The sequence below is a fragment of the Syngnathus leptorhynchus genome, chromosome 1, assembly GCF_054491065.1.
Source record: "Syngnathus leptorhynchus isolate UIUO chromosome 1, UIUO_Slep, whole genome shotgun sequence".
Lineage (NCBI taxonomy): Eukaryota > Metazoa > Chordata > Actinopteri > Syngnathiformes > Syngnathidae > Syngnathus > Syngnathus leptorhynchus.
Genome location: NC_141195.1, coordinates 25,870,912 through 25,898,546, shown reverse-complemented (window position 1 = coordinate 25,898,546; position 27,635 = coordinate 25,870,912). Strand labels below are relative to the sequence as shown.

At 57.8% G+C, this 27,635-nt stretch overlaps 1 protein-coding gene across 2 annotated transcripts in view; it reads left to right on the top strand.

Annotated features, from left to right (window-relative positions):
- LOC147063092 (calmodulin-binding transcription activator 1-like) overlaps positions 1–26,865 on the top strand; it is a 68,002-nt gene extending 41,137 nt beyond the window's left edge. The window contains exons 5-23 of one of the 2 annotated variants that reach the window (XR_015066986.1): positions 4,780–4,851; positions 12,833–12,986; positions 14,047–14,187; positions 14,540–16,725; positions 17,360–17,486; positions 17,574–17,708; positions 19,453–19,595; positions 19,744–19,931; positions 20,018–20,096; positions 20,207–20,468; positions 20,623–21,032; positions 21,136–21,353; positions 21,567–21,819; positions 22,249–22,320; positions 22,536–22,556; positions 22,704–22,876; positions 23,345–23,419; positions 24,659–24,827; positions 25,137–25,208. Coding sequence is in view for 1 of the 2 variants with exons in the window: in XM_085919181.1 (XP_085775307.1) it covers positions 4,780–4,851; positions 12,833–12,986; positions 14,047–14,187; positions 14,540–16,725; positions 17,360–17,486; positions 17,574–17,708; positions 19,453–19,595; positions 19,744–19,931; positions 20,018–20,096; positions 20,207–20,468; positions 20,623–21,032; positions 21,136–21,353; positions 21,567–21,819; positions 22,249–22,320; positions 22,536–22,556; positions 22,704–22,876; positions 23,345–23,419; positions 24,659–24,696; positions 25,137–25,195 (4,806 nt within the window). In the remaining variant the exon portion in view is untranslated. Of the gene's footprint in view, positions 1–4,779; positions 4,852–12,832; positions 12,987–14,046; positions 14,188–14,539; positions 16,726–17,359; positions 17,487–17,573; positions 17,709–19,452; positions 19,596–19,743; positions 19,932–20,017; positions 20,097–20,206; positions 20,469–20,622; positions 21,033–21,135; positions 21,354–21,566; positions 21,820–22,248; positions 22,321–22,535; positions 22,557–22,703; positions 22,877–23,344; positions 23,420–24,658; positions 24,828–25,136 lie in introns of both variants that reach the window. The other variant, XM_085919181.1, reaches the window with a different exon arrangement.
- The last annotated feature ends 770 nt before the right edge of the window (positions 26,866–27,635 follow it).

The following is a 27,635-nucleotide window of genomic DNA, read 5'->3' as shown; positions in this document are numbered from 1 at the left end:
AGGCAGCCGGGCAGGCAGCCGGGTAGCCGGGCAGCCAGGCAGCCGGGCAGCCAGGCAGGCCGGCCTTGTTGGCGCCGCCGCTTGTAAAAAATGATCTTTGCTTCTTAAATGCAGAGAGGCGACAAGATCTGATGAAGAGAAAAACAATCTGCAATGTCACTTTGTAGTGTGCTTGCCATTTGTAAGGCCGCAACCCAACATGCATCACCTTGATGTTCCCTTGGACTTGACTAGGCTAGAAGTGGCTTTCCCCTCGTTGGGGTGCCTGCCTGCGTGGCTGCCTGCCTGCGTGTCTGCCTGCTTGCGTGTCTGCCTGCCTGCGTGTCTGCCTGCTTGCGTGGCTGCCTGCTTGCGTGGCTGCCTGCTTGCGTGGCTGCCTGCCTGCCAGCTTGCGCCCCCCGGCTATTTTGATAAATACGCTCTTGAAAATGAACCAGTTTCTCTCCACGTGGCTGCTAATCCCTTTGACTGGCAGCCCCCCCCCCCCCCCCCAACTGGTATTTTCACAGCCACCACCGCAATGAGCGGAGAATGTGGAGCAACAAGTCAAAGCAGGATAACCAGCGCCCCGAGCCTGCTCGAAGGCTGATAGCTGTCCTCCTACTTGCACAGCCTGCTCCGGGCCTGCCCGTGCGTCACCTTGCCGTGCCCCACCTTCGCCACGTCAAGCGGGCGCTGCGGCCAAATAGAGAGAGGCAAAAGTCTCCCACGGGCGAGCGATGCCTGTTCCTCTCTTAGCTTCTCAGTTTAAGGCTGCGGACCACGAAGAAGGTCCTGGCGTTGGATCACGCGCACACCTGCGTACGCATTGATTGAAGAATGGCAAGAAATGTCACTGTTTGCAGAAAGGCCGCTGACTGCCACGCGGGACATAGCAAATATGCAATGGAATTTTCCAGGACTGAGTTGGACTAAATTTGCACAGAGATTGACGGCAGCGCTGGGATGAACGGATCAGTCCTTAAAATCCGCCGCTAATCAGATCATATCAGACCTGCCTGATGTGGAGCCTGAATTTAAAGGAGCTTTATTGGCACTAATTACGCCTTCCGTTTGTTCTCTGCTGGTACCGCACTGGAGCGTGCGTCACGTCAGGCGGGGTGGGGCGGGGCGGGACTGGGCCCGGCTCTGGTGCATCAGCCATGCGCCGGCCGGCCGGCTTCTAGCCTCCTGTGCAGCAGACTCAGGAAGTGGGGCTTTGCTCAGGTGTGCCTTTTGTCCCGTCGGCGGGCCAGAGACGCCATCTGCCGCCTGAGGGGGATCACGCGTTCTCTCTGGTGAAAAACTCAACTGAGCTGGGGCGGAAGGATCAAGAGGGCTAGAGAAAGAGCTGCTTCCTTTGTCGTGGCTCTGACGGATTTAGTTAGCCGAGTACACGGATCAATTATTCAGCAGAGGTGTGCGCGGAGGCGTGCGCGGAGGCGGGCGCGGAGGCGGGAGGAATGGCGCGTGGGGCAAATAAATCGAGCAGCTGCCCGACTGCGTGCGACGTGCGACGGAAAGAAGACGCGCGTGGCGGTCGGCGTTTTGCATTCACCTCGTCACCCTTTGAGCCCTTGAGATTCCAGCCCCAGACAGCAGCCCCGTCTGGAGGAACGCGTGTCCAAAAGTGGCTGCATTGCTTTATCTGGAACCACTGCCAAGGGCTGAAGTGTTTCCGAGGTGAAAAAGCCTGTCCAGGCTGAAGCCATGCTACGTTTGCAGCCGCCCCTCACTCTTCCCGTCATGACTTTGCTTCTTCCTTGGACGCCAAAGCAAAGCAAAGCAAAGCAAATGTTGCCGCTCAGCACTTGATTTGGTCTCTTCTGCGCGCTGTGGAGGGAGGGAGGTGAGCTGGCGGCCCGACTTGCCGCTTGTCTTGTAGGCCGGCGGGCAACCAGCTTTTGGCTGTGTCATCAAGTTGGCCCAGGGCGTCCCAGCAAGTTGATGGATTTCTTGTCAAGCCTTTAAATTGGTTCATAATAGCCGCGCTCGATCAAAGCAACTAAGGATTAACGGCACCGCGTTTGGCAGGCCGACATCTCGCAGGTGCGGGCTGGGCTGTGTTTGGCCGTCCGTCCGTCCGTCCGTCCTTGTTGTCCTTCAAGCCGAGCACCTGACATGCGCCGACAAAGCCGTGAGCAAAACAATTGGTGACGGCCCGTCCGGTCCCGGTCCGTCTTGCGTGGTCTGTCGTCTGCATCGCTTCTCCTTTGCCCGTGTCGCCCTCCTCCTCACCCTTTGTGCCAGCCTGCCTGCCTCCCTCCCTCCCTCTCTCCCCCTGTGTGCTTGCGGTGGTAAGATGAAGGCGCTGTGTTTACAAATATGCAGGCAGAGAAACAGGCCAAGCAAGGCGGCGTGAATAGGAATGGAATACAAATTGCTTTTTTATCTCTCCTCGCTCGCTCGCTCGCTCGGGCCAGGGTGAGAGAAAATGTGTTTGCGATTGTTGCTCGTCTGCCTGTGAAGGATAAAGCCTCAGTAGTGCTTTTGGGCTCCCCGTTAGCATTCATTCTATCCCCCTCCCCTCGTCTCCTCTCCTCCCGCTCGCTCTCTTTCTTCCCAACACTCTCCCTGGCCAGCGGGATTTTTTTTTCTTTCTTTCTCACCGTCTCCTCTGTAATGGTATCTCCTCTCTGCTGCCTGCCTGTTGTGTGCCCCCCCCCCCCCCCCCATCCGACTCGCTCTCCTATCAGATCATTCCCTCGGTCCCTCCCTCCCTCGCTCCCCCCTCAATTTGTCTCCACGCTTCACGTTTCCATACACAGCGTGTCGTTCACTTTGTCATCCATCATATTTTGGTCCCTGCTCTTTGAGGCTGCTCGTGATTGACAGTGGAACGAGTGGAAATGCAAAGCGCCTACAGATCACAGCAGGGGGGGGGGGGGGGGGGCAACCTGCCGGGCTGCCCGCCTGACCCTCTGCTAATCAGCTCTGTGCGCCAGTGCGTGGGAGATGCTCGCTTACCGTGAGTTGCCAAGGGTCCCGTCGGTCGATTATATTTCTGATGTCGGAGTATTTGGAGAGACCTCGGGTGGGTCGGAGTGATCCAAAACTGGCAACGCCACCGGGAACTCCAATCCAAAAGCGAAGACACATAGAACGCACCGACGAGAACCGCCAGAAAGCGGGGCTCGGAGGGAGCCGGGCGGATAACGAATGGATGGATGGATGGATGGATGGATGGATGGATGGATGGATGGATGGATGGATGGATGGATGGATGGATGGATGGGGGGGGGGGGAGGAGCCGCCGCGCGCGAGAGCTTAACGGCAAGATGCTGCGGTGAGACATAAGCGAGCACGTTACCAAGCTGGCACTCCAGGCAAAAGCTGATCTCAAAAGTGCCGCACAAGCAAAAAGAAAGTGTTGACCAAAGGCCGGCCGGCTGGCCAGCCAGCGGGCCGGCCAGCCGGCCAGCTAGCCAGCCAGCCAGCCAGCCAGCCAGCCAGCCAGCCAGCCAGCCAGCCAGCCAACCAGCCATCCGCCATTGGCACGCGTGTGGATCAATTGTTTGATAGCTAAACTGCTCTCCGCCTCGGTGCCGCTCTTTTGCGTCCACGGAAGGCCCGGTCACGATGGCAAAAGACAAAGCGGCAAAATCCCCCGAATTTCCGACCGTCTCCGTCCACTCGGCCGTTTGCTACTTTGTACTTGAGGCGAGAGAAGGGAAACGGGCCGGCTCGTTTGGAAACGCAAAGAGACGAGCGTGGGCGCAGCTCACGTGACCGACCGCAGCTGGCGTGGCTCGCCTGGCTGATTTCAACCTGCTTTAGCATTTGATACCCGTAGCAGCCGCGCGCCTTTACAACCTGTCATATCAAAATCATGTGTGTACATTTTGGATGCGGGCTGTCAAATTGACGACTCGCAATCTCGCCACGCTTTCAGCGACAGAATTGGAGCTGAGATTGGGAAGCGTCATCGATGTGTTGAGCGCAGGTGCCTCTGCCCATCCATAGAGCTGGAGATCCTTTTGAGTTGAGGCGGCCGTCTCTCGGCTTTACCCTTGGCCGCTGGGCCGGAGGAGAAGAGAAGAGAGGAAAGGAGAGAGAGAGACAGAGAGAGAGAGAGAGAGAGAGAGAGAGAGTAATTCTAACCTTCAAAAGCTGCTGATTAAAGCTAGTTTGGTGGAATTCAATTCCACCTAATGCCTTTGGCCGCGTGCCCGGGTGGTCGGCATTAGCGTCGGCAGACAAGCGTGCCTTTGGTCAAAGTCGCACCTGCCCTGCCCTGCCCCGCCCCGGCCCGGCCCGCCCCGCCACGTGGCAAAGAAAAGCCATAGCGGCACGCCGTTCTTCTCCCTCATCGGGTGGCAGCGACCGAGGCCCGTGGCAACGTTTGGATGTCACGGAGGAGGGCCTGCCGGTACCGGCGCAGCGTGCGCTCAGGCAGGGCTACGTATCAATGTTTCCACTCCAACGCGATGCACGGCTGTGTTTGCCCGCTCAGCATACGGCTAATTCATTTTCTTCTCGGAGGCGCGAGTGTTTGTTTGTTTGTGTGTTTGTTTGTTTGTTTGTTTGTTTGTTTGTTTGTTTGTTTGTTTGTTTGTTTGTTTTACACCGAGCGCGCTATTTTTAGAGACGGTCAATTCCACGTATTTCCCAGAGAAGGATTTATTTTGCTTTGCCAGGGAATTTGCATTCATCATTCTGACTCTAAGCCCATCCCGCTCACGGGCAGCGATAGCACCCGAAGGGGGCCCCGCCCCGCCCCGTCCGTGCGTCTGTTTGTTTGTCCGCACGATGGCCTTTGCCTGACGCCCACTTGTGTGTGTGTGTGTGTCCTTCTTTCAGTGTCTGTACGGCTGCTACGTCCACTCGTCCATCATCCCCACCTTCCACCGCAGGTGCTACTGGCTGCTGCAGGTAAGCGCTCCGCAGTGCTTGGCTCGGCAGATTCTTTTGTCGCTTGGATTGGGTTGGGGCCTGCCTGCCTGCCTGCCTGCGGCGGCCCGCGCCTCCGTTGGCTCTCACCTCTGCGCGGCCCGCGCCTCCGTTGGCTCTCACCTCTGCATCGGCCCGTGACACCCGGCGTCGGAACCCGCGGCTCCGTGCCGGCAGGCGTCCTTGACCTTTTTCGCTGGACATTCCGCCGCTCGTTTGAATCTTGCTAAATGAGCCGGCAGTGCACCTCGCTCCCCTTGGCATCCATCAAGATATTTGAAATGAAATTGCAGCCTGGCTTTGCCACCAGTGAAATCAAATGCTGAGTGAGATGGAAAATTGCTAAAACAAACTCCAAAACGGAATAGTTTGCAAAATGAGTCTCCCGGCCGGTTTGTGACGCGACCGCAGCGTAAGGGGCTGATCGATCCCCGAGCCTCTTGTCTCCTCCGTTTGCTTCCAGCTAATCGAACGCAATTCCAGGCTGGCGGGGGCACAGAGGTGGGGATAATTATGATCTGAATACGGAGGGGAAGCTTCATTTGTCCTGCTGCCTGCCTGCCTGCCTGCCTACCTGCCTGTGACTCGGAGAGGGGTCAATTGCTTCTCCTGCCTTTGCCGCTTTGGAGAGGAGAGAGAGATGAGATAATGAAATGACTTCCAAGGCAGGAGGGAACGCTGACGACCTTGTTTCTTGCCAGCTATCGCTCCCTGACTCCCGCCCCTTTCGCAGCAGCTCGCGTGAAAGGCCCTCCAGATTATTCACAACAGATATCAGATGCAAACCACGCAAGTCTACATGATGAATATTTCACAAGGATACGTAAATCACGGATGAGGAGCGAGAGGCGGGGAGCTGAGCCGGGGCCAGGTGCGAGCAGAGGAGCTCTCCAAAGCGCTGGCGCCCGGCTCTTGTTTGTATCAGATGGGTGGGAGTGCACTTCAACAAGCCAGTCAGATCAATTTGAGTGCCTGACACTCTTGCGGGATGGTGCCCAAATGTGGAGCGGAGAAGGTCTGCGTGTCCGAGCTGGCGTCCCGGGACGCCCTCCAACCCAACCCAGCGCAGGCAGGCAGGCAGGCAGGCAGGCAGGCAGGCAGGCAGGCAGGCAGGCAGGCAGGCAGGGGACTTTCAAAGCTTTGCTTTAGCTGCCCGGCCCGGCCCGGCTCGGCCCCGAGCCCCAAACAAATTGAAGGTTACTCGGAGTCTTGATTAATAGCCCCCACCGGAGCCCTTTCTCTCAAAACAATGAGCGAGGGATGATCCGTTGCTCAGCGCTCGCGACCTTTTCGCCGCCCTGGCCAGCCGGCAGCGCGGCCAATTATCACAAATCCCCCGCCGCGTTTGTCTTGCCATTTCCACGTGGTGACCAAAGGGGCAGGCGAGGCCCCGCTGCTCGCTCCTAGCCCTCCCTTCTCCAAGCGGCCGGCCTCGATGGAGAAGCTGGACAGGTCTGGGGCTCCTTCAATAATTCACCACCAGCGAAAGGTTAAGCTCAGCGAGGCCCTCTCGACCGACCCACCGACCGACCGACCGACGGACATTGCTCTCTCTCGCTCGGCAATTTTGCGGCCCGCTTTCGGAGGGAATCGCCATCGACCGGTTTACATTTCCCGAGACGGCGATATTTGCCCCGTCACTCTGATATCGCAGCGACCGCTGCCGTTCTCTCTGCCCAGACCAGAGCCGTCGAGCGGCCGACCAGCGCAAACGTTCCGCTCCCAGCGACGCCGGCGTTCCATCTGGATTGAAAATGTCTGCGTCAGCTACGCAGGGATTAAGGACAACACTTCTTTCAGATGAGCTATGCCGCATTCTTTTGCTTGGAATTTTCATGCTTGATGTCACACAGCAGTAACCCACGAAGCAGGACGCTCCAATTCCACCTCCAATCCAAGTGGGCGCCGAGAGAAGGGCGGAGGAATGAAATGCGAGGGTCCAACACGCCCGCTCGTGCATGCACGAGTAGGCGTACGTACAACAGACGTTGCACATTGGGGCCACCTTTGTCTTCTTCACGTCTTGAAAAAGGTCGTTGCCATTGCGGGTGGCCACGTATTGGCGTCAGCCAAAGGAAGGCTGCCAGCCTTCTCGGACTTGAATGAAATGAAATGAAATCCCGGCCCGGGCCGGCCCGGCCCGGCCGCTTTGGCTTCCTTTCCTCTGCCTGTGCGTGTGCGAGCTCATCAGTCTGCGTGCGCCAATCTGGGCAGCCCCTCTCGTGTCAAGGCGCCGATTGACCGTGTCGGTGCCACGGCACAAGTGTACGTGCGTGCGTGCCGGCGACGGCGCCCCCTTTGGCAGAGAACACCGGTCACAGCTAATGACCAGAACTGTCCGATTTGTCCTGCCCGCATTGCTCCTCTGAGCTCCAATTAGCCGCCGCTGAGGCCCGACGGAAGGAGAGCGCTTCCGAGCCAGGGCAGGGCAGGGCAGTGCAGGGCAGGGCGGGGCAGGGCAGGGCAGGGCAGGGCGGGGCAGGGCAGGGCGGGGCAGGGCAGGGCGGGGCAGGGCAGGGCGGGGCAGGGCAGGGCAGGGCAGGGCGCTCGGAAGCCTCGTCTTGTGCAGGGCGGAAGCCGGCGCTCGGAAGCAGGCGCTCGGAAGCAGGCTCTTGCTCTGCATTGTGCCGTCTCCCTTTGGCTGGCTGGCTGGCTGTGATTGCAATGGCGCTAATTGGCCCTTTCCATTGAGGCTGTCCTCTGCTCTTATTCCTCTGTGGAGGTTTCAAGGAGCGTTTGTGCAACAGATCTGGACGAGTCAATTTGCCAGAGGAAGCGGGTCCCGGCTGACTCGCTGCCATTTCATTAAGAATAACAAGAATGCAATGTGTTTGGCTGCTGCCTGCCTGCCTGCCTGCCTGCCTGCCTGCCTGCCTGTCGCCGTACACACGTTTAATGCTCAACACCCCCCTCTGCTCTGGATGTTCATGGTGCAACTTGGCTTTTTGTGGGGGGGGGGTTTCCATCAGCGAAAGAAAAATCGACAGGTCGCTCTTGCGGTGACGGTACTGCTCGTCTTATCGACCAACAGCCTGGCTCCAGTTTCCTGCTTCCGGGATGGCCGCCAACGTGGCCTGACTTCCCTACTTTGGCTGCTTGCTCTTTGCTTCTGTTTTGGTTTGCCCGTGCAACCTTCCTGCCTGGTTTCAGCGTCCAGTATGCGGCTCAAGCTGCAAACCGCAGCTGACGTGCGCTATTGATTTTCTCTCCTCGCTGCCCTCGGCATCCCCGCCGAGCTACGCCAGTAGCCGAGCGCGTGGCCGCGTGACCTCGGTCGCACGTACAGAAAGTGGCGGCGACTGCGCATCCGTTTGTCATCGGTGATGATGATGATGGTGGTGGTGTGGGTCGCCCGCAGCTAAAGAAAAGGCCTGTTGGGGTGCTGCGCTGTGAAATGCGCGCATAAAAGCCAAGGAAGGCGCTATGTGTCTCTGGGCTGCTTCTGTTGTTTGCGGGCAGGCTGGCTGACTGGCTGACTGGCTGGCTGGCTGGCTGGATGGCCGGATGGCTGGATGGCCGGCCGGCCGGCTGGCCGGCTGGCTGGCTGGCTGGCCGGCTGGCCGGCCGGCCGGCTACTGTGGCTTCAGGCGTGTCTGAGCGAACAACTCAAAGCAGTGGTGTTGACGCTCTTATTGGCAGCCACTTTTGGTTGATTCATGCCGGGATGTTGCATAGCGCCCCGCTCCCCTCCCCTCCCCTCCCCTCCCCTCCTTGCAGACAGTAAGATGAAAGCAGAACCATCTCCGTTGCCCCGCAGCACGCTTGCTTGCAGCAAAGACGCAACTTCTATTGCTGACTCATCACATATAAGGCGGGACATTTGTATCCAGGCCTTTTTGAAATGGTCCAGCGTCAAAAGTGAATGACTGTCCAGTTGGCGTGAATGGTGAGCGTTGGGCAGCCCCCGACGCTGATCTGCGGCTCGGCTCGGCTCGGCTCGGCTCGGCTCGGCGTCTGCTCATCTTTCCCGCCTCTTGAATGCGTGCTGGTTTGCATGTGAGATACGTCAATCCTTTGAATGTATTATTGATGCAAACAAATGAGGCATGCGGCGGGCCGGCCCCACACTACCGCTAATGGAGCCTGGGCTTGCGGGCGGGTGAGCCGCTTTCCAGCGAAGGCGCTGTCGGTGTTGCACGATTGATGGCTGCTCCTCTCCTCTCCTCTCCTCTGCCCTGCCCTGCCCTGCCTGTAATTATTTCCCCTCCAAATGATTGGGCTCTCCCGATGCGGTCGGGCATTTACACGGCGCGCTGTCTGCGGGATTCCGAGCCAGCCGCGTTATCGGAGAAATCAGAGAGTGGCAATTAGATAGCTGCCAGCCGACCTGTGTCAAGTTTGTGCGTGCTGCGCTGCGCTGCGCTGCGCTGCATCCTTTTCCTGAAACAAAAAGAGCAAGACGAGAGTAATAACAGCAATCTGCTCGCTCCTAATTGGCCAGGCTCTCCGTCGAATATGCGCGTGCCGCTGTCGTGGGTCTTATTGGAACGTCGCCACTGTCCCGAGCCGAGCCGAGCCGAGCCGAGCCGAGCCGAGCCTCCTTGGCCTTCTTTTGAGGTGACGCTCGGCTTGTTTTATGCGCATTGTGTCCTTTTCAAACGGCTCCTGGCAAAAACATGGCTTTTTCTTCATTCTTCACTTGGTTTCACTTCAGCACGTTCAACTTGTGCGTGTGCGTGTGTGTGCGTGCGCGAGCACTGCCAATAGAAGAAGAGCCAGCAAAGTGCCGCCTCAGCACCTGGGCTTTAATGATTAATACGATATTGATGGTCTCAATGAATTTCCTATTTGGCTAGCAGGAGGCTGCGGTCGCTCCGTCTCTGTCACAGTCTCACGCCTGTTTTGGGACTGGTCTTTGCGGCAGCTGCCGAACGGAGATAGTACACGGTGTTGTTGTTTTTTTTTTTTTTTCGCCACCTCGCAGTTTGGCTGAGCCATGTCCCCAACATGATGCATGCTTGCTATTACACGCAATTGCATCCCACACTCGTGGTTTAATAAGGACACGTTACGCCATTGGTTGGTTTTATAGCCCAAAAACCCAAATCAACCTCTGAGCCCCTAAGATTTTGCTAGTCGTCTTTGTACAGTGCGGCAATTTTGCAAGCCCCTGCTCGCCTGATCCCACGCCGGCTTTTTTTCCCTCTCTCTCTCTCTCTCTCTCCCTCATTCGAAAAGGCAGCATTGCATTTGGAAGGAGAAGCCACGCTTTGGCGATTGCGCAAGCGCCCGGCCTGCGGCACCGCTTCACGTTTGCAATAAGCGTGTCTCCGGCGCAGATGTATTCCCGGGAGGATGGCTCTCCGAGTTGTGTGACGAGCTCTTCCCGTGACCTTCATTGTCACAGGAGCTGCTCAGTCAATGCTGCCCCCGCAGAGCGACCGCTGGAGGAAGTGGCGCGCTGTCAATTGGCTTTCCTTTTCTTTCTTCACGATCTGCTCATAAGCTATTCATGACGCCATCTCTCTGGATACTGGTAACTTCACCCTATAAAGCCTGACATCTTTCTGGAATGGGCATTGTTTATCGCAAACTCACTCACTCACTCTCAGTCACTCACTCCTTCACTCACTCGTTCACTCACTCCTTCACTCACTCCTTCACTCACTCACTCTGTCTCACTCACTCCTTCACCCTTTGACTGTGTGGCACAGCAGCATGTTTTTGTAGTTTTCATGTGGCTGTACCACATGTTGCTAGGAAACCATTTCATCATTTCTGGAGCTGACACGAGACAGCGTTTGCGTGTGCGTGCCAAAGCAAAGCAAAGCAAAGCAAAGCGAGCTCCCAAAGCCTATTCATCCCACTTATAATAATCGGGCCCGAGTCCAGCGGCGTTTTGTCCGTGTCGTGCGGGTGCACGCGTGTTGAGCACACGCATCTTCACGCGCGTGCATTTCCGAGCCAAGAGGCGGGTCACTGTTTTGTTTTTTTTTTCTTCAATCGGTGTAGTTCAGTGGGCAATTGATGACGGTGGAGGGAGTGGGACGCATTTTAGCACGGTGACTCCGCCGAGACGGCGGGCCGTGACGGCGGGCATGATGTGCGTGTGGCCTCCTTATGGGCTTTCATCAGCCTCATCTCACTTGGGACCGGCGTGAAAGTTTGCTCAGCGAGCCTCAATCGAATGTCTGCAGCGCCCGCCCGGCCGGCGTCAAGTCCATATTGAGGCTCTGAAGGATGGCCTTTTGCGCTTGTCTGGTCATGCGTGCAGATGCTTGGCAGAGCGACAACCTCTCCTCCCATTCCTCTGCATCTCCAATTTTTCAAAGCACAAATGGACTCTCTGTCCCGACCAGCGAGACAAGCAAAATGCACTCCCAACACACGCACGCCCAGAGTTTCATGGGCCCGCTCGGAGCCAAGCGCTCGTGCCGCTCTAAGCTGAGTTATTTAAAGCCCCGCTCTCAGCTGCGTCCAAGTGATTATGTGCTCCTGAATTAAACATCACAGGCCCCGTGCAGCCGCCGGCCGACCAGCCAGCTTTGCCAGCTTTGCTCTGAAACACGCTGCAGCGCGCTGGCCTCTTCCTGTTCCTCAAAAGTTCCAGCATGCGTGCGTGAACCCCGCACGCGCCAACCCTCTCTTCTCGAATCTTCTGAGCAGCACACACGGTGCCGGCGGTAGAGAGGCGGAGTCTGGCTGTCTCCTCAATCACAATCGCCCGTTCAGCCCGGATGGTGCAACGGCGCAACAGTAACGAGGGAAACGCGGAATCGGATGGGGCAGCTGAAGCGGTGCTCGAGATAGCTAGCCTAATGAAGCAAGCGCAATCACATTATGGATCTCACTGCTCGCTTCGGGCTAATTCTTTGGAGGGAGGCATGTGCGTGCCAGTCTGTCTACCTGTGTGATTGTGTGTGGCGAGGCGTTTGCCGGCCGCACTCACGCACCAATAGGCAGCCGGCCGGCCAGTCAGCCGGCCGGCCAGCCAGCCGGCCGGCCAGCCGGCCAGCCGGCCACCCACCCAGCCAGCCAGCCAGCCAGCCAGCCAGCCAGCCGTTGGCAAGCAGGAAGTCTCTCATTGAAGCGCTTGACCTTGAAATAAGCAGCCGTGTTTGTGGACGAGCTGTGAAGGGCGCAGCAACCCGAACAACAGAAGGCTCCCTAGCGAGCGCCGCACACCGTAGGATCCGTCACCGTGTGCCTCCGAATGGCGCCGTCTCCGCCTCCACCATCAAGCCCCCGCGGCCAGGCCACGCAAAGCACAACTCGCGGCCGTTCCTCAAGCTCCAACGAACACACGTTGGATTTGGGATTCCGTGTGGCACGGCAACAATGCATCTACACAGACAGACGGCAACACACGTGCCTCCCTCCCTCCCTCCCTCTCTCTGTCTCTCTCGCTCTCTCGACTTTTGCCTTCATGTCGAATGTCGGCGAGCAAACAAGTGAGGTTTGTTCGTATCTGGTCCCGATTGTCAGCGCTTTCTGCTTTGGCAGGCTTTCAAGCCCTAGTTGTGGGCGCTTTTCCATGCGTCTGGTGACTGACGCTCGCTCGACATCCCGCCTGCACGGGCTCGGTTAGTCCTCCTTCGTCCAGTCGCGTAGAACGAGGTCGGTGACCCGAGGACAAGGTAGGCGGTGGCGGCGGCGGCAAGTGCGTGGGTGCCAGAGAAAAGCTGTTGCCTGGCTACCACGCCAGCGACTTCTTTCGTGCTCAGCTTTTCAAACTGTGAACGGTGGCGATGTCTGCCTCCATTTAGTATGTGAAGAACGCCGACCGCCCCCGAGCCACCAAACACTGGGCGGGCGGGACTCCGCTGGCAATTAGCAAACTTCTCTCCATCCGTCTGACGGAGGGAGGGAGGGAGGGAGGGAGAGATGAGAGGCGCAAAAAACGCGCTCGTAATCGGAGGCCGTCACGGCACATTTACAAGTGTTTTGATTGTTTTCGTCATCATATGATCGGCAGTCAATGACGCCCGCCTCTCATATGATCTCATCTGTGTTCTCCCCACAGAATCCGGACATTGTGCTGGTCCACTATTTGAACGTGCCGGCCATCGAGGATTGCGGCAAACCCTGCGGCCCCATCCTGTGTTCCATCAACACAGACAAGAAGGAGTGGGCCAAATGGACCAAGGAGGAACTCATCGGCCAGCTCAAACCCATGTGTGAGTCTTTTGCCGCGCGCTCACAAAGTGCGCTCGGAGCGCCGGCGAGGCTCTCGGGCCCGAGGCCTCCGTTTGCTATCAGCCCGCGGCCACTCTAACGAGCGCCGGAAAGCATCTGCGCCCGTCCGTCCATTGGGAGCGCGGAGACGTTTGCCAAGGGGCCGGCCGAGCGACCGCATCCCTCCCCTCCCAAGGCGCGGGAGGACGTCACATGGGCTTGGCCAGGGAGTCCCGATTGTCGGCGCTTTCAGAAAGTTCCCACCTCCCGAGATGGTTATCATCTTTACAGATGTTCCGTTCGAGGCTCGTTGTCTTGGCTTCCCGAAGACTGGGGGGGGGGATGTTGTGGAAAAGGTCAGGGTCTTTCACAGGATGCTAATGGTCCAACTGGGACCAAGCTCTCGCGCGGGCAAGGCGTCTGTGATTTAGGCAATGACTTCCTTGAAGCGAGGAATGATTAGCGCTGCGAAAGCGGAGCCTTCGGCCACGCTCGCTGAGCTTTTGTCTACATCCTGCTCCGCTTTCCGTCACTTTAGGGCATAAAGCTGCCCAGCAACAACGCCCTACCTACGATGTCTTCGCTACATCGGTGTAAAAGCAAGCACGCCGAGGTCATTAACTTTGGGAATTGTCGGGACAAAGAGGGCGACGCCTTCTCGCTGCCGACCGGGATGCTCGAAAGGGATCCATAAAGTGCAGAGAGACAAAAAATGAAATACTCGTGCTCTCTCTGTGTCTTTTCCCTTCTTTCTATCCTCCCTAAATGGAAAGGGGCTGGGGGGTGGGGCATGTCGCACTTGAGTAGGCTGTGCTGTGCCGTGGCGTGGCGTGGCGTGGCGTGGCGCAACATTACCCTCTAGTGGTTCTCTTTGATAGCAGCGCCAGCCATGAGACGTTGAAACTGGCCTGCCTGCAGACTCCAAGAGCTAGCTCGGTTGCTCCAAGTACAGTGCACAACTCGAGAGAAAAGAACTTTTTCCATCTAAATATTGCTCGTGAGCCGGCTCGGAGCGTGCTCTGACATGTGCGTCGTCCGCTTCTCCTCCCTCTCTCCCGGCAGTTCATGGCATCAAGTGGACTTGCAGCAACGGGAACGGCAACTCCGGCTTCTCGGTGGAGCAGCTGGTGCAGCAGATACTGGACAGCCACCAAACTAAGCCACCTCCCCGGACTCACAACTGCCTCTGCACGGGCTCGCCGGGTAAGGGCTTGAGCTAGTGGGCGGGGCGGGGCTGGGCTGGGCTGGGCTGGGCTGGGCCTGAGCTGAGCTGAGCTGAGCTGAGCTGAGCTGAGCTGAGCTGAGCTGAGATGACCCGACCTGAGCTGAGCTGAGCTGAGCTGAGCTGAGCTGAGCTGACTCAACCTGAGCTGAGCTGAGCTGAGCTGACTCGCTTCTCCGGTGTCAGATTCTTCTGCTGTCATGCTGCATCTCATATTGCCAATGTCTGCAATGAAAGGCCGTAGAGGCCTCCTATTTGCCTCCAATTTGTTGTTGTTTTTCCCTCTTCTTGTCTTCCCTAAATGCGTTGCCTGCTTTCCTGTCGCCCCCCCAGGTGCCGGTAGCAGCGTGCACCACAAATGCAACAGCGCCAAGCACCGCATCATCTCTCCCAAGGTGGACCCCCGCACGGGAGCCTACAGCAGCGCTCACTCCGAAGTGCAAAACAACGACGTGTCGGAAGGGAAAACCGAGCACGGCGGCCACGCCGGCACCAGAAGCGGCAGGGAGAAACGCAATGGCAGAGTCCACAAGCCCGTCCTGCTGCATCAGAACAGCACCGAGGTGTCCTCCAGCAACCAGGTGGAGGTGCCCGACACCACCCAGAACTCGCCCGTGTCCATCAGCAGCGGGCTGAACGGCGAGCCCGACGCGGCCGACAGTCACGTGGCGTCCGTCCTCCCCCGGGGGGGCGTCTTCATGTCAGAAGTGGGCGGAGAGCCCACCTACAGCGCCTCTCCCACCCTCCTGGGCGTAGACGGCGTCGGCTCCCGGGGCTCCGTGCTCGCGGTGACCTCGGACGGCCACAAGTTTGCTTTCCTCGGCGGAGCGGCGGGGGAGCCGGGCGACGCGGCGCACGGCCGCGCAATGGGCGACAGTCTTTCCATCTTGACGGCGGCTGGCGTTTCCCAGGAACTGGCTCTCACCAGCAGCCTGGACTCTGGAAGCATCCCGGAAACCACCATGAACTTTGACCCCGACTGCTTCCTGAACAACCCCAAACAAGGCCAGACCTACGGAGGCAGTGCAATGAAGACGGAAGCAAACTGCGGCCCCTCCTCCTCCTGCGGGGCCACCGTGCGGAGCTCCCCCTCCGTGACGGCCAACGGATACGTCTTCAGCCCGGCTGTGGTCAAGAACATCAAGACCGAAGACACCTCCTTTGAGCGGCAGCTGGCCAAGGAGAGCGGCTACCGGGCGCACGGGGCGTTCGTCAACGGCGTGTCCGCTTCGGCTCGAGAGGGCCTCACGCCGGCCCCCGTGGGATCCTTGCTTCCTTCGGGTGGCGCTTTAAGTCCCAGCACCACCCTGGAGCAAATGGACTTTAGCGCTATCGACGCCAAGCGGGACCGCGCTTCGGCGCTGAGCTACGCTCGAGCCATGTCTGGGCCTCACGTGCCACACCAGAACCGTTCTCCCGGTTTCTTCCTGCAGGATGCTCCTCGATCCGGCCAGGCTCAGCGGGGGAGGTCCGGCGTGGGCCAGGTGACGCAGCCGATGGAGCACAGCTCCCACCAATCTGCCGCTTATCTGGGGCTGCGCGCGGTGAAGACCGAATCTCCCGCTCGTAACGGTCACCACCACCACCACCACCACCACCACCAGCAGCAGCAGCAGCAGCAGCAGCAGCATCGAGCCAACTGCAACGGAGGCTCACCCAGCGACCGCGACGGCCAAACCGGATCCTTGCAGCTGCTACCGTACCAGGGGACCTTCGCCGGCCTGGCCAACCAGCACGAGGAGGTGGCGGGTCCGGAGCAGCCGGGGAGCACCTCGGAAAATGGCGCCGAGAATCTGCTCGAGCCGGACGCTCCGATGCCGGTCTGTGTGGCAGGCAATGGAGAAGGAGGGGCCGCTGAGCACTATTTGCGGGCACCCGATGGGGGAGGAGGAAACGGCGGTGGAGGCGAAGGTCTGCCACTTTGCAATGGAAACGGGGACGGCGGCAGTGGCACGCCGCAGCACCAGCTCCAGCACCAGCACCAGCACCAGCACCAGCAGCAGCCTCACCAGCAGCAGCAGCAGCTGTTGCACCAGCAGCAGCTGCAGTTGCAGCTTCTCCAGGGAGCCAGCTTGGTCCAGGGACTGTACAGCGCTGTCGCCAGCCACCAGGGCTTGGGGGCTAACCCGGGAGCGGCGGCCGGGCCAGCCATGGAGATAAGCCTGGATCACTTTGACATGTCTTTTGGAAACCAGTTCTCGGACCTCATCAACGACCTCATCTCGGTGGACGGAGGCGGGAGCCTGTACGCTCAGCAGCCGGTGGCCTCGGAGGGGCAGAACGGCGCCGGCCCCCGCGGAGGCCAGGAGGACGCCAGGGGTGGCGGGTACAACCCCTCCGAGCTCTGCCTTCAGCCCTGCTGCAGCCCCCGGGCGGGCGGCGACGGCGGGGAGCCGGCCTCGCTCTCGTACATGAATGCGGTGTCGGCGGCCGTGGCGCACGGCGCTCTGGGCATGCTCCAGGCCGCCGGACGCCTCTTCTTGGTCACAGACTACTCTCCCGAGTGGTCCTATCCGGAGGTGAGCGAGCGTTTGACGTGAGAGAACCCAAAATAGGGCCGCTGACATGGCTGGCGTATTTTGCCATGTAGAGTGCTCGTCCTATAGGAGTGCAAATGCAGGCTACTACGCCTCAACCTGACGTTCCATTAGGCGTCCACAAGATGGTCGTGAGGGAGGGAAAGGTTTCCGAGGCTGTAACTCTGGCTTCTGTACTCTGGATGGCAGCAGCATCTCCAGCTCATTTGCTTGCGCTTGCAAAGTGTCCTGTAGCATCCTGACTTGAGTCAAGCGCTGTATCTCAAAGTATTTCCCAGATCAGCCAGGTATTCCTTTCCTTTCCTTTCCTTTTTTGCGGCTGCACTGCACTGCACTGCACTGCACTGCACTGCCTTCCATTGTTGGAGCAGAATAGACAACTAAAGCCAATTGCAAATCTGCACCACCGCAACAACCAATGGAGCCATCATAAGAGGTTGTCTTGATTCCCCGTTTGATCTTTGACCAGTGCAGAGACTCTCTTGCGCTAGCCATGCGTTCCCACGTGACGTCCAAAATAGCCATCGAAAGTCACGTCGGAATGACCAAAGCAATGACTTTTGTCGTGTAAGCTGTTGTTGTTGTTGACTTTGCCTACTGCGTGTGCGTTTGGAAGGGTGGCGTTAAAGTGCTGATCACGGGACCGTGGCAAGAAGCCGCTTCCAACTACAGCTGCTTCTTCGACCAGATCTCAGTTCCGGCCTCGCTCATCCAACCGGGAGTGCTGCGTTGCTACTGCCCGGGTGAGAGCGCATTGGACTCAAATCCAAGCAAGGGCTGACTGACCCACGCTCCTGAACGCGTGTGCTTGCGTGCGTGTGTGTGTTCAGCTCACGACACAGGGCTGGTGACGCTGCAGGTGGCAGTCAGCGCTCAGATCATCTCCACCTCGGTGGTTTTTGAGTACAAGGCCCGTGCGCTTCCTTCGCTGCCCTCCTCTCAGCACGACTGGCTCTCGTTGGATGGTAAGTCTCGCTCCAGCTTTCTTTCTTTCGACAATGACGCGAGCGAGCCCGGCTGACTGGCTGGCTGGCTGGCTGGCCGGGCTGGCTGGCTGGCCGGGCTGGCTGGCTGGCCGGGCTGGCTGGCTGGCCGGGCTGCCTCCTCGGGTGGCTGCCTCCTCGGGTGGCTGCCCGGGTGGCTGCCCGGGTGGATTTGTCATAATGCAGCGTGGGGGAAGGGATGCGTTTCCCCCTTCCTCTGCAGCATTGCAGGTAGGTTGGGAGCCAGCGTGTCGTGCGTGGGCAGGACACAACGGGCCGGCATCGCCAATAACATCCACCCTTCTCGACCCCGGTCCCAGCGTTGAGTGGGCGTGTTTGCTGGAACTATCGCGAAGATGCGCTTGAGCGAGGGAGGGGGGGGCGGGGAGGCACGACAAATCGTGTTTGAATGCAGGAAAAGCAGTAAACAAAGGCTTGCGATCGTCTGTCAGCACGTGAACACGAACGTTCCGTGAGCGGGGAGGGGGGCAAGACGACAGCGGCGGCGGCGGCGCTCGCTTGTTCCATTGTTTGACTCTGGAGGAGCTGACGCACGCACGCGCTGGCGCTTGCGCTCCCGCTGGCGCTGCACATAACATCGACGCAGATGTGCTTTTGCTTTTCTTTGTCTCAGAGCCTGGGATTCACATTGACCTGTCTATCTTTTGTTTTTCCTTTTCTTCTTTTTTAATATGCGTGTGGGGGGGACGCACCCATGGCGCGACTGGCGTGGGTCAGGAAACCGGTGGCGGTGACTGACACCCGCTCCTCCTAACAAACAAAAGAGGCGTGTTTTTTTTTTTTTTTTTTCTTAGCCCACGTTCGGGCTGGATTCTGCCCGATGGACACTAAGATGGAAGGTTAGAACTGCAGTGTGCGTGTGTCACTGTGCGTGTGTTTGTAAGTGTCCGCGAGAGAGTGGATGAGAAGAAGTTGAAGTTGCATGTTGTCCGCTGGTGTTGTCGTTGTTGGACTTTGAAAGAAACGTCCACTTCTGGCCGTCCGTAGTCGAGAGTCACGATTACTGCATGAAATCAAGCAAGATTTTCTTTGTTATATCAGCCAGCTCCCTCCCTCCCTTCCTCTTGTCCCTTTGAAAAATGTCCCTCGTAGTCAGCGTGAGCCCAAAGTTTGGTGGCACGTGGGGTGTGTCTTCTGCCCTCTTGTGGAAGAGCGCTGCACTGTTGTTGCTGTCACGATACGTCGCTGGTGCCTCTCGATGGATCAACCAAAGTGGTGGCACTTGAGTACAAGTACATTGAGTTTGTGTTGAATGCCACCTGAGCCAGCAAACAATTGTGGCCTGATCTCTCATTCATTGGCTTCTTAAGGTGAATTCAAATGAGAGGTTGAAGAAAGGGCCAGTGTTGTTGTTTTTCATCCAAGCTCCTGTCAGCTCAGTCCCCCTTTAATATTCCGACGGTCAACAAGGTCTCTGGACAGACAGTGGCGTGCGGGCGGCGCCTCCCGAGCGCTACGGAAGCGCTCTGGGCGGGCTTGCGCAGGCCCTTTCTTGTCTGGGTCGCCCAAGAAACCCGTGCACGGGCACTCGGCCGGGATGATGCTCGTCTTGTCAGTCAGAATAGCCAGAAGAGGGACCTCGACGGTCACGAGGCCGCACGCCACTGTCTGTCGAGAGACCCTCGTCCGGTCGGCCTACCGTCAGCCGACGCCTGCATTTCTTTTCACGCCGGCCGGCCGGATTGTGTTCCTCCCCTGTGGCCAGATAACCAGTTCCGAATGTCTATCCTGGAGCGCTTGGAGCAGATGGAGAGGAGGATGGCGGAGATGGCCAGCCACCAGGAGCGGAGCGGCGCCAAGAGCGCCGGCGCGACGCCAGGCGCGGGAGACAACGGCAGCCAGGCGCAGGTAAACTTGACCTGTTCTGTAAGGACGCTCGCTCCACTACAGTGGGAAGATGACTCCCCCGCTGGAAAGATAGATAGAGAGAGAGAGAGAGAGAGAGACGGCCGGCTCAACGTAAAGACTCTCTCTTCCCATCTCCGTCCCGACGCAGGGCGCCGCCGGCTCCTTCGAGAGCCGCGTGGTGGTGGTATGTGAGAAGATGATGAGCCGAGCTTGTTGGGCCAAGTCCAAACATTTAATCCACTCCGAGACTTTCCGAGGCATGACGCTCCTTCACCTGGCTGCCGGCCAGGGCTACGCCGCCCTCATCCGGACGCTCATCAAGTGGCGGTGGGACCCGTACGCTGCCGGCCCGCTCCGATCGGCTCCGCTGGCTCTGGCTGGCACGTCCTCAATTCATTTTGTCCTCGTGCTCTTCAATGCAGCGCCAAACACGCCGATAGCATCGATCTGGAGTTAGAGGTGGACCCTCTCAATGTGGACCACTTCTCCTGCACGCCTCTGGTAAGCAAGCAAGCAAGCACCTCGGAGGTGATTGCGCGCGCAACGCTTGAGCTCGGGATTCAGCCCCTCCCTCCCTCCCTCCCTCCCTCCCCCCCTCCTTTGTGCTCCAGATGTGGGCGTGCGCGCTGGGGCACCTGGAGGCAGCCGCCGTCCTGTATAAGTGGGACAGGCGGGCTCTGGCCATTCCCGATTCTCTGGGCCGCCTGCCTCTTTCCATCGCCCGCTCTCGAGGCCATACCAAGTTGGCGGAATGTCTGGAGCGACTGCAGAGGGAGGCTCCGCTAAGCCCCGCCGCTGGCGTGTCTTACTCGCCGGCGGCGCCCCACACCGCCGACGGCCGGATGCCGGGCTGGGCCAGTGACAAAAGAGCAGGTGCTGCCACAACCATGTACGCATGCTGAAGCCCATCCGCGTCCACTAGCGCCAGCCGCGATGGCGGCTCGTCCTTTCCCGTGCGTCGCCGCAGCTAACGCAGCTAACGCAGCTAACGCAGCTAACGTTAACGCGGTGTGTGTGCGTTTTGCAGACCTGAGGAGGCCCAGGTCAGAGCCTTCCAGCTACTACAGCAGCGAGGGCCAAAGGGACCTCCTCCCAGCGGCCAAAAAGCATAAACCCGACCACCCTCGGCACTTTCAGACACGGCCCGACAAGGCCGCCTCTGTTCCTCTTAGCCTGGAGCGGCGCCGCCGGCCGTCCGACGCCAGCCCAGAGAGTCGGCCCTCCGACAGCCCGGGCGCGGGGGCGGCCGGATGGAGCAGCAGGGAGGAGGCCTTCGGCCACGTGGGGAGGAGAGGCCTCGTGCCGGGCGGGAGCGAGGACCGACCGCTCGGCCGCTTACGCCGCCACCGGCCGGAGCGGCTGGCCGACGCCCAAATGCCGTGCTATCGCGAGGAGTCGGACCGTGGCGACTATCTGGCACAGATGGACCATCTGCAGGTGAGAGCCGCCACTCGTGTTGAATGGATTTGCCGGGATTTCTTTGCGCCGTCCATCTCACCCGAGCAAAAGCGCTTCACGTCACTCGTCGCTGTTTTCTCAGCCGTCCGTCCGTCCGTCCGCCTTTGTCCCGACAAAACAGGCAAACATGATGACTCTGGCCGAGCAGATCATCCAGGCCACGCCGGAGAGGATCAAGAGGGAGCGCTTGTCCTCCGCTGACGCTTTGCCAGTCGACACGGCGGGGGTGAACAACACCATGAACTGGCTAGCCAACTACTTGGGAGATGTCGAGCAGCTGCCCAGCGTCCTACACTTACGGTACGCCGGGAGTCCTCTCGCATTCGGGCCGGTCCGCTCTCGCCGCGCGGCTGGCTCTGCTCTAAAAAGTCGCTGGCTCGCTTAGTGGCAATGGGACATTTGGGTGATTTCCTAGGCGTTTGAGAAGCTCGCTAGCAACGACGACATTTGCGAACCCTTGCGCTGAGAAATGGTGGACACGAAGCTTCCGTCAAAGCGGCCTTCTCTCCGCAGGTCCGCCGCGTACGGCGATCCGCCGCCGTCCGAGCCCAGCGCGGGTCCCGGGGCCTCCCAGCCGGGCGAGGGGCCCTCGGAGAGGCCCTCGGAGAGGCCGGCGCTTCCGTCGCCGGCGGACTGGAGCCGCTTTGTCAGCGCCTCCAATAGCAAAGTGGAGCGAGACCTGGCCCAGCTGACTCTGTCCGACCCGGAGCAAAGAGAGCTGTACCAAGCCGCCCGTCTGGTTCAGACCGCCTTCCGCAAGTACAAGGTACAGGCCACTGGCTTTGGGGGGGGGAGACCTTGATGGCTTGGCTTGGCTTGGCATGGGAAAGCGGCCTGAGCAGAGCATGTTGTATGGCGTTGTCCGGCCCCGCTTTCCCTGCTGTTTGGCGAATGGAGCCCGTTGACGCTTGTTTTCAGCTAACCCCCAGCCCCCCTTCTCCTCCTCTTCTTCTGTTCCTTACCACTTTGCTAACCCTTTCCTCCGAGCGCTTGCTGTCCTTTGTCCTCGACGACGCCTTTCTTAGCTCCCAGCTAATTCCAGGGCGGACGGAGGTTTTGGCAAGTCGGAGAGCGAGCGTCGGCCTTCGGACGCGGGCTCCGAGACACCGGGAGGCCGGGCCGGACGGAGCCGCTCGTTCCTAAGGTGGCGCGTTGGGATTCGACCTCTGACCCGTGCCGCTCTACTCTCCGACAGGGGCGGCCGCTTCGGGAACAACAGGAAGTCGCCGCTGCCGTAATTCGGCGTTGTTACGACAAATACAAGCAGGTAGGCGGAGACTGGGATTGACTCTGCGGCGGAACCCGGGCCTTCTTGAGCGAGCCGGGCCAAAACGGAACGACGGGAATGCAGCCGAGCGACTGCGCCAAATCCGTTTGGGCCGTGGGTTCCGCTGCACTTGTTTGCCCCTTTCTCTCAAAGCCTTTGTGAGGTCACCGCAGTGGCCAGTTAACGGCGCCTATCTATTTCTTGTTTTCCGCAAGCTTACGTGGATAGCCTTGAAGGTAAAGTTGTGGACGAGAGCCGGCCGCGAGCCGTCGGCGCCGCCTGACCTGACCTGACCTGACCTGACCTGACCTGACCTGACCTGACTTGACCTTACCTGACCTGACCTGACCCGACCCGTGGTCCTCTCGTGCTTTGCTTGGCAGTACGCACTTTATAAGAAGATGACGCAGGCCGCCATCCTGATCCAGAGTCGATTCCGAGGCTACCGCCAGCAGAAGAAGTTCCAGCGGAGCAGAAGGGCCGCCGTTCTCATTCAGCGAGGCTACCGCAGCTACAAGGAGTTTGGCAGGCTCCCGGCCCAGCGGCGCAAATTGAGGTGAAAGCGCCTTTTGTCCGTCTCCACGGCTGTGGGTAGCGTTAACCAGCACAGCCGCGCCACGCCACGCCACGCACAAAGATGGCGCCCGCCGTGGAAAGCCTTCTGTAAGGCTCCTTCCCGTACGGAGGGATAAAAATCCGGGTTTGTTCCCCACCGCCCAAGTAGCGCTATTTGCGGAAAGGAAGGATGCGGCTTTGCGCCGTAACGTTGAAGCATCCGAGTCAAAGTGCTTTTGGCCGGCTCCGTGTTGAAAGGGGCTCTAATCACCTACCAGGTTGAGTCTTTTCCCAAGCGCTTCCTCGTTGCCACTTCAAAGCTCCGAAATGTTGTTTTTCTTTTGAGGTCTACTTTCCTAGCTTATCAACGTGTAAGATGATGACTTTTGACACTCTTTGAGAACTCGGTGCGTCATCATTGTCTGACTTTGGCGATGAGCTTTTCACCACTCGGCTTACTTTCCTGCAGGGAGAGTGTGCTCACCAAGAGGCAGGATCAAGCGGCCAGGAAGATCATGAGGTTTCTGCGTCGCTGCCGCCACAGGTAGGTAGGTAGGTAGGTAGGCAGGGAATGCCAGAAGCCTTTTTCGGTGGCTCAAATTTACTGGAGGGATTCATCACCTGCCGCATCTGACCTTTTTCTTGATTGACTGGGTCGGATAGGGTTGGAAGCTTCAGCCTCCCCTCTCCTCTCTTTCTGTGCTAATTTAGCTTTGTGGTGTTTTGCTGTTTACGCCAAGCAAGCCCCTTGATGGACCCTAGACTGTTCAAGCGGGTGAGTGCTGCCTCAGCAACTCAGTTGGTGGCTCTCCCTCTCTTTCGCTCAGCCCCCCCCCCCCTCCCCTCTGCGTCTTTTCCCAGCCACTTGCTCTTCCTTCGTTCCTGCCTTCTTGCTTGCTGCCTGCTTGCATGAGGGCTGTCAGCCGGAAGCGCGGGCGAATTGAAGAGCTCCAAAGCAGAGGCAACTCACACAAACGGTGCCACGGGCCTTTTTCTCTCGACCTGTCTTTCTCTCCTTTTTTGGACCCCATCTTACTCTGCTGCATGTCAAGTGTTGGCCTGAAGGCTGCATGCTGGAGGTGTCTCTCTATTGGCCGGCCAAAGGTTTGTCTGGTTTCTTGCCGCCACTTGACAGCGATTCCTGTCCCCGCTGGGAGAGCAGGAATGATGGATTCTTACCTCCGGCGAGTAGCGCGTGAATGTCCGTCGCAATGAAGAGGAACCCGAGCAAAGTTGATGGGTGCCACTTCCAAGTGCTAGCAAACGCTCCAAAGTAGCAGAGCCATTTTTTGATGTCATTTACCTCCATGCCACTAGAGGGACTCTCGTGCATTATACCGGCTGAACTTGAAGACGGCCAGGGTGGACAGGGAGGGAGAAACTAATACATGTGCTTGTTCATTGCTAAGGAAAATAAACCTGCAAGTATTCGGAGCTTGGCCAACGTCTGTTTACTTTGGTATTTTCAAGTCCGTCCGAACACTGGCTTTATCGGCCTCGTCACGTAATTCAGACAGCTAGCTAGCTAGCTAGCTAGCCAACCAACAGCGATTGCAATAGCAATGAATTTGGATCCGTAGGGGGCCAATTGTCACCGGCATGTTGACGTGATCCTCGCAAAAGAAATGACAAATCTCATTGCAGATTGGCGAGTCAGTGGTGAACAAAAGTTTTCTTTGTGGCTGTCTGTCATGGACGGACGCCCCCCCCCCCCTGCCGCCATCGTGCCAGGGGGGACCTCCAACGTTCACGGTCTCTCTCTCTCTTTCTCTGTGTATTGCAGGGTGAAGGAATTGAAAAGGGCCAGGGAACATGAACCCGGTGAGAAGGCGCCCTCCCTCGCAATGTGACCTCACTCTTCCGACGCCTCCTCCATTTTTCTTGTCTTTTTTTTTCTTTGGACGCACGACATTGAACTGGACGAAACGTAGCATCAGTGTCAGGTGACAATGGTAACACCATTTTTCCCAAGCATGCACGCACGCACGCACACATTTTCACGTGGAGAGTTGCAATTCCTTCAACTTGTGGCGGGGGGGGGGGGCGGCGTCCCATGCTGACACTTTTCACACCATTGTTTGGGTTTTTTTTGCACTTTGAAAGAGAACAACGGCCAAACCTGACAAGCTCAGCAAAAGTGGAGGAAAATCAAGGTTGCTGCCGCCACTGCTGCTGTCGCCGCCGCCACCGCCGCCCCCGCCACGAGGGAGACCGTGCTGGAAAACTCTTGACTCCACTGACTCGTTTTTGTTTGTTCCCAGGGCATTTGGCGAATCAAAGGAAGGAGCAAGTAGTTGCCTGTTGTTATTTGATGACTTGAATTTGTTCCACGCTGTTTGTTTGTCCCTCCGTGTCAAATGTTTGCCCAGGGTCCGTCCGCGTGGTAGAAACCTATCCAAGAAAAAGAAGAAGGTGGGGGGAATGCATGACATTGGGCTAAGTGAGGCCTTTGCTTGTGTATTTTATGGCAGCAGGCTAAGCCTTTCTTGACTTTAGCTGCTCTTTCGTTTTGTTTTCTTGTTGTCATCCTTGTTGTCGGTGGTCAGGTTTGGCTTGTTTTTCAATGAACTTCCGAGCCTGGGTTTTGGAGGGGAAGATCACGCGCATTGCCTTGACATCTTGGAGATTCTTTCTAAGATTGTCCCAAAATAGGGGATCGACAAATCCATATTTTTGAGAACCGAGCATGAACTGAATGAACATTTCTGTATATAAAGAAGACCGCAAGTATGTACGAATAAACACACACACACACACACTTACCCAAAGGGGATTGTATTTTAGAAATATATTATTTTATTCATTGAAAAAAAATGGGCCAAAAAGAAGTATGAGACAAAAAGAAATATTTGTATAGTTTTCTTTGAATGCCTAAGAAGTACAGCTGTATCGTTTGTAAATAGTGTACAGAAAAGGACTTGGGTGCATGTCAAGTAGAAGAAGCCAAGCGAGTGCTTGCACCGCGGATTGGGACAAAGCAGTAGTGGCCACGCTCTCCAAAGGAAATCTATTCTCTTTTTTTTTTTTCTTCTTCTTCTTCCAAACAAAGACAACATTTTGCTAAAGCATGCCATATGAAAGTCCAAGCGAGCGCCAGCCAGGAAAAGTTGCCGAAAAGCAGCCCGATGTGGTTCTGCTGCCTCTTCCTGACGTTCAATCAGCAAGATGCTAAGCGGACGGGCGGCTGGCTGGATGGATGGATGGTTGGCTTCTTCTTGCTCCGGAATCAGTCGTGACGTCACGCCGGCTGCAACGTGAACCTCGGCTGAGCTGGAGCTTCCAAGCCGGCCTTCCGCCCGCCGGCCGGCCGGCCGCTCTCTGTCAAGGTGCTACTTTGAGTTCAGACACAGTCGGGGCGAGATTAGCCAGCCAGGCTGAAATTCTTGCAGAGCAGCCTTTCTTTGTGTCAGTGGCTTGATTCCCATCCTGCTTATTCAACAATACTTGGCAATGATTGTTTTGTCGCTGACAGATGAAGTTGAAAGTGCCTCTTGGCAAAAGTGCTTCTTTTCATCCATTTGAGTTGCGGACACGTCAACGTGGTTACTCTACGGTGGCTTCCAATGGGAAAGGCTTCCACGGAGCCTGACCACGTGTAGCTTTCGACACGCCCTCTCTTCCCTCCTGCCTTTCTTTCTTCCTGCCTGCCTTCTGGCCTCCTCCCTTCCTTCCTTCCTTCCTTCCTTCCCTCCTGCCTTCCTTCCTCCGCATCCTCCAACGCCATTTGGAAATGCCACTACTGATGTTTGTTGCAAAGCAACCCCCCCACAGGTGTGCGGGCGGAATGTGTGTAGCCAATGCAAAGGGGCGAGGGGGGTTGTTTGGCTTGCATGGGTCAAGTAGTTAAGTGGGTGATAAAAGTGCACCTAATGCATGCTTTCTTTCCTAGAATCCGTAGTTTGCGACCGGCGTGGCTTTGAGGGCTGGCGCTCGAGAAGCCGGCGCCGGCGTGTCTTTTGCTTGAAATGAGCCTTTTTGTTTGTGAAACGATACAGAAGGCGACGTCGCCGCGTACATGTCCAAGTGGTCCTGTGTTTTAGGCGGGCTGGTGCCAAAATAGGGCAGAGGAAAGCAGAGGACAAATGTCTTCTTGTTGACGTCCGATGGACAGACGAGCGAGCGAGCGAACGAGCGAGCAAGCGCACGAGAAGCTCAACTGAGAATGCGGCTTTCCTCTTCAGCATCTGAAGCTCTTGTTTTGGCCCCGCCCGCAGCGGTCGCCGGACACAGGCGGACAACGGGTAGTCCGTGTGGCGACGTCTTGCGCTCGTCAGCACACAGACAGCAATAAAGAGGCCTCGGTCGCGGCAGGCAGGCCGGCCGGCCGGCCGGCACTTATGCAAGGCAAGCGTTTGGTAGTTTCGGGAGAGAAACCAGATGGCGCCCTACTGCACGTTTTCAACAAGAATTTCCCCCCAGCCCCAAATTTGATAGGAAGCCCAAGCTCCTCCACACTTTGCATGTGATCAACTAGTGTTCGATCTGCTTTCCTCTCCTCTTGAACTGCCGCTCTTTCTCTGTCTTCCCCTGTTGTGTGACTTTTCTCTTGCCTTCTGATGTTCCAGCTCCCTTTGCTTCTTCTCCTGGTGTGTTTTTGCTTTCTTCTCACCCCCTGACCTGACCTAATCCAAGCCAACCCAAGCCTACCTCTTCCCCTTCTCTTTGTAGCTTTTATTTTTGTAACTGTGCATGTACACGCGTCACTGACTCGATGGATGTTTAAAAAAAAAAAAAAAAATTCAGATGCTGAAGCCATGCAA